Genomic DNA, 3,627 nt, shown 5'->3' with positions numbered 1-3,627 from the left:
TCTGTAAAGAAAATAAAAGAAAACAAAATGATTCTAAAAGGCCAACATTACAAATATTACACCGGTTCTCGTTCTTCTGTGGTTATTTGAAGGTACCAGCTATTCATCTTGAATCAGTTAATTGATATGGAAGTCTTCGAGTATTGTTATTACATGGCTCTTTCGGACCTCGGGCAATAGTTCCGACTATTGACCAACAAGCCATGCAATTAGCGTGTGGTATTAAACGTCCCGCTTCCATATCTTGCAGTTATCATTATAAAAATACAACATTGGTTCTCATTTTTTGCTTCCGACTAAAATAAAAACAAATGATCAATACGTGTTTATTTCTATTTGCGGTGTTATCTATTCATGTTAATACAATATTGTTTAACATTGTAGTTTTTGAGCGAGTCTTGACATGCTGGGTACGTTTAAATTCCAATTGACTGCGATATAATGGAGCTTAAAACCGTTAAGTTTTGTTTTCGACTATTGATTTTTTCGTAGAATATCAAGGTGAATATCGTCTGAAACATTAACTTTCATATTGAATCTTTATTTATAAACAAATTTTGGTTCCTGGAAAGAAAATGTATCCGCAAGAATTCGTTCTTAAGCTGTCCCTATTGTTGGTGGATATACTAAATCGGGTCGGTGTTTCTCCTTTCGTTCGAAGGCTTCGGAGATATTATTGCAACCAGGAAGAATGGCTAAATCGTATGATTTACCGAGATCAGCCGGTAAAATTGTTTGTGTTCGGTAGTCGAACGAAGGTACAACAACTGAGGGAATGGAATCAGACCGCGATGTACTAGAGTGTTATACGGATATAGAATTAATACAATCACTTGCTGATGCAACGGGAGAAGTTTTTACATTTTATGGGTATACATTCAACGATGACAAAACGCATCCTGGCTACGTAAAGTTACAATTTTGCGCACACGATATTCCACTGGGTGCCGACCATATAGAAACTTTCAGATCTAACGTATCCTTTTATAAGTATCTCATTTTGGAGAATGATCAATTACTTTTGAAAAACGGATATGGAAAAATGAAATTAACATGTGATGAACTTAATGGACCAGCAAGGACTGACATAATATCGACATCAAAATACAAAACAACTCTTGATCGAATTTTTGCCCTGAAATGCTCAACATGGCCTCAACAAGCAAGTGGTTGGTTTAAGAAGGAGGCGCGAAAGTTTTGGCCACACAAAATAGTTCAAGATCTTCTACGTACTTTTGGTTGTTTTATTACCCCAGTAGGCCATACAGAAAGCGAAATCCGAGCTGTCGAATGGCGATTATCACTCTCCGAAGCAGAACGTATACTCAGCTGGACTTTGAATGAAACGCAGTTTAAATGCATTGTGTTGATGAAGCTTCTTACAAAACAATTTATCAAAGCAAAATTTCCGGACAGTATCACATCGTATCATTGCAAAAATGTTGTCTTTTCAGTTATTGAAACAACGGAGGAAAACATGTGGCAGCCAGGGAAAATCGTTATGTGCGTTCACACGTGCTTGGTGAGATTGCTTCATTTCGTTGCACGTGGAAACATTCCTCGATATTTTATTCCGGAAAACAATCTCCTCAGACACAAACTCAACGAAAGAAACCGTTTGCAAGTTGAAGAAATATTACGACGGATGGTTGAAAACTGTGATTATAAATTTTTTTCTGTGTTTAGAAATCGACAGTATAGGCGACATGATGTATTTTCGTCTATCCAAAATCGGCTACAACAACGGAAGTGAATGGAAAAAGATTAGAAACATGCTCTGCTCGTTAGCATTGCAACTTATTGGACAGTTCGTCCAGTGGAGATTAAAAATGCTTATTGAAAAGCTTGCTGAGCTCGACAGAACAAACCTAACTGAGACACTGGGCTTGGTAATTAAAAATCATTTCAAGCTTATGTCCCAGCTACAAAAATCTGTAATCGAATTTAGGAATATACGATCTTTTAACGCAGCTTCATTGATGGATATAATGACGTCACATGTATCCTCAAGTTTAGGACATCACATTTTGTCATATGCCGTTCAAGCAAATAATATCAATGAAGATCAGAGCAAAATGCTATTCCGTATGGGATTTCAATATATTTGAGAAGGTTTTCATGATGATAGAATGGCAAACGGTTTGAAATGCACAAATGTTCTGTATAAATGTGGATTTTTCGTAGAAGCTTTATCTAAACTGCAATTAATCGAAGAAAATTGGTAAATCCTGACAAAAGGGAAACGATACCAGTATGCAAGTGTCACGATACAACGCAAGAAATATATCATAAAGACATCAAGATTTTATCAACACATTCCCTCGACGCTCTTATAGGGAATTTTACAGCACACTGCGAATTTTACTTGCGAACTGAACATCCGATGGCACCAAAAGCTCTTGTTTATGAAATGTTTCGTTCCATCGGAAATGAAAGTGAGCTTGAAAGTAGTAGAACCACCTGGATGCGACATGCTGCTGTTGATCCAGTAATTATGTTGTTCTACCTCCAGTTTCTATGTTATCGGCAGATAGGAGACGTGTGTAACCAAGAGAGGGCTCTTTTGAAAATACTCAACGAAACCCTTCGTAACCAAAATCTTGGACACATGGAGACGGCGCTAAACATTCAAGGTCATTGTTTTTTTGAACAAGGGTTTTATGAAGCCGCACTGATGTGTTTAACAGGTCACTTAACTACAACTTGAGCGACAACCCTGACAGATTCCCAGCCAGTGAAGCGCGACATTACGTGAAAAGGCCCCGGAATCACAATGCTGCCAAGTTGCATATATGTGTGTGTTTGTTACATTTGCTTCGACGTATGTACCCACGTACGTTTAAATAAAGTGGATGAGCATGTCCATGGTGGATATTCTGAAATTCGGTATAATTTATACGTTCTGTGCAGCGACTCAGCATTGATGCCTTCGTTAAACCCATTTATCTTGCTGGGAAAATTGACTCGGTAGCCAATCTCAACGCAGAAAACATTCAGAACTTTGTTGACAAACATTGAGCAATTTATTATTTTAAAACTATGTAATATGATGTCATGTTTAAAGTAGAATATTCCATTTCTAACTTTACGATGTATATATTTTAAAGTCTATCATAGACTTCGAGATGGGTAAAACTCATTGTAGCCTGTCAGTAATTGGTTGGTTAGCACATTCAGGAATATTATGACGGTTGAATAACAGGTCATTATTCAAAAGAGCAAAGAACAAAACACTGAACAGTTTCATAGCATTGCACATTTTACTAAATGCGTTCGTTATTTTGTGTGTGAAGAAAAAAAACTTCTTGTTAAAACTTGATTCGTGATAAAATTGTCTATATTTAGGTTTCCTCAACAGCCATCAACTGTACTTGTTATCATTAAATTTAGAGAATACCGATGTCTACTGTGTAATCTTCGTGTTTTCTTGCTTGACACCGCATCTTGTGTCACTACTTTGATAGATTGGGATATGAGACCTTGTTTTATCCAAGTGGTACACGCACATGTGTGATCTTACGATCATTTAAGAGCATGCAGATATGATACTAGAGATTAATCAATGACGCAACTAATAATCCCACCTAGCTGGTATTTATCTATACCTCTGTATGAAACCACTGTAAA

General features: G+C 36.9%; 1 protein-coding gene across 1 annotated transcript; it reads left to right on the top strand.

Moving 5' to 3' along the window:
- Positions 1 to 386: 386 nt before the first annotated feature.
- LOC123534406 (uncharacterized) lies at positions 387 to 3,414 on the top strand. The gene has a single exon (XM_045316641.2). It carries the CDS (start codon positions 776 to 778, stop codon positions 1,751 to 1,753), a length of 978 nt encoding a protein of 325 aa, XP_045172576.2. The 5' UTR covers positions 387 to 775; the 3' UTR covers positions 1,754 to 3,414.
- Positions 3,415 to 3,627: the final 213 nt, after the last annotated feature.

This window comes from Mercenaria mercenaria, chromosome 12 (assembly GCF_021730395.1).
Source record: "Mercenaria mercenaria strain notata chromosome 12, MADL_Memer_1, whole genome shotgun sequence".
NCBI classification, from domain to species: Eukaryota; Metazoa; Mollusca; class Bivalvia; order Venerida; family Veneridae; genus Mercenaria; species Mercenaria mercenaria.
Note: the sequence above shows the minus strand (reverse complement) of the source record. Positions and strands in the feature narration are given on the sequence as shown.

Coding starts and splice junctions, on each gene's coding strand:
- LOC123534406 (XM_045316641.2), top strand. CDS start 776: ATGGAATCAGACCGCGATGTACTAGAGTGTTATACGGATATAGAATTA.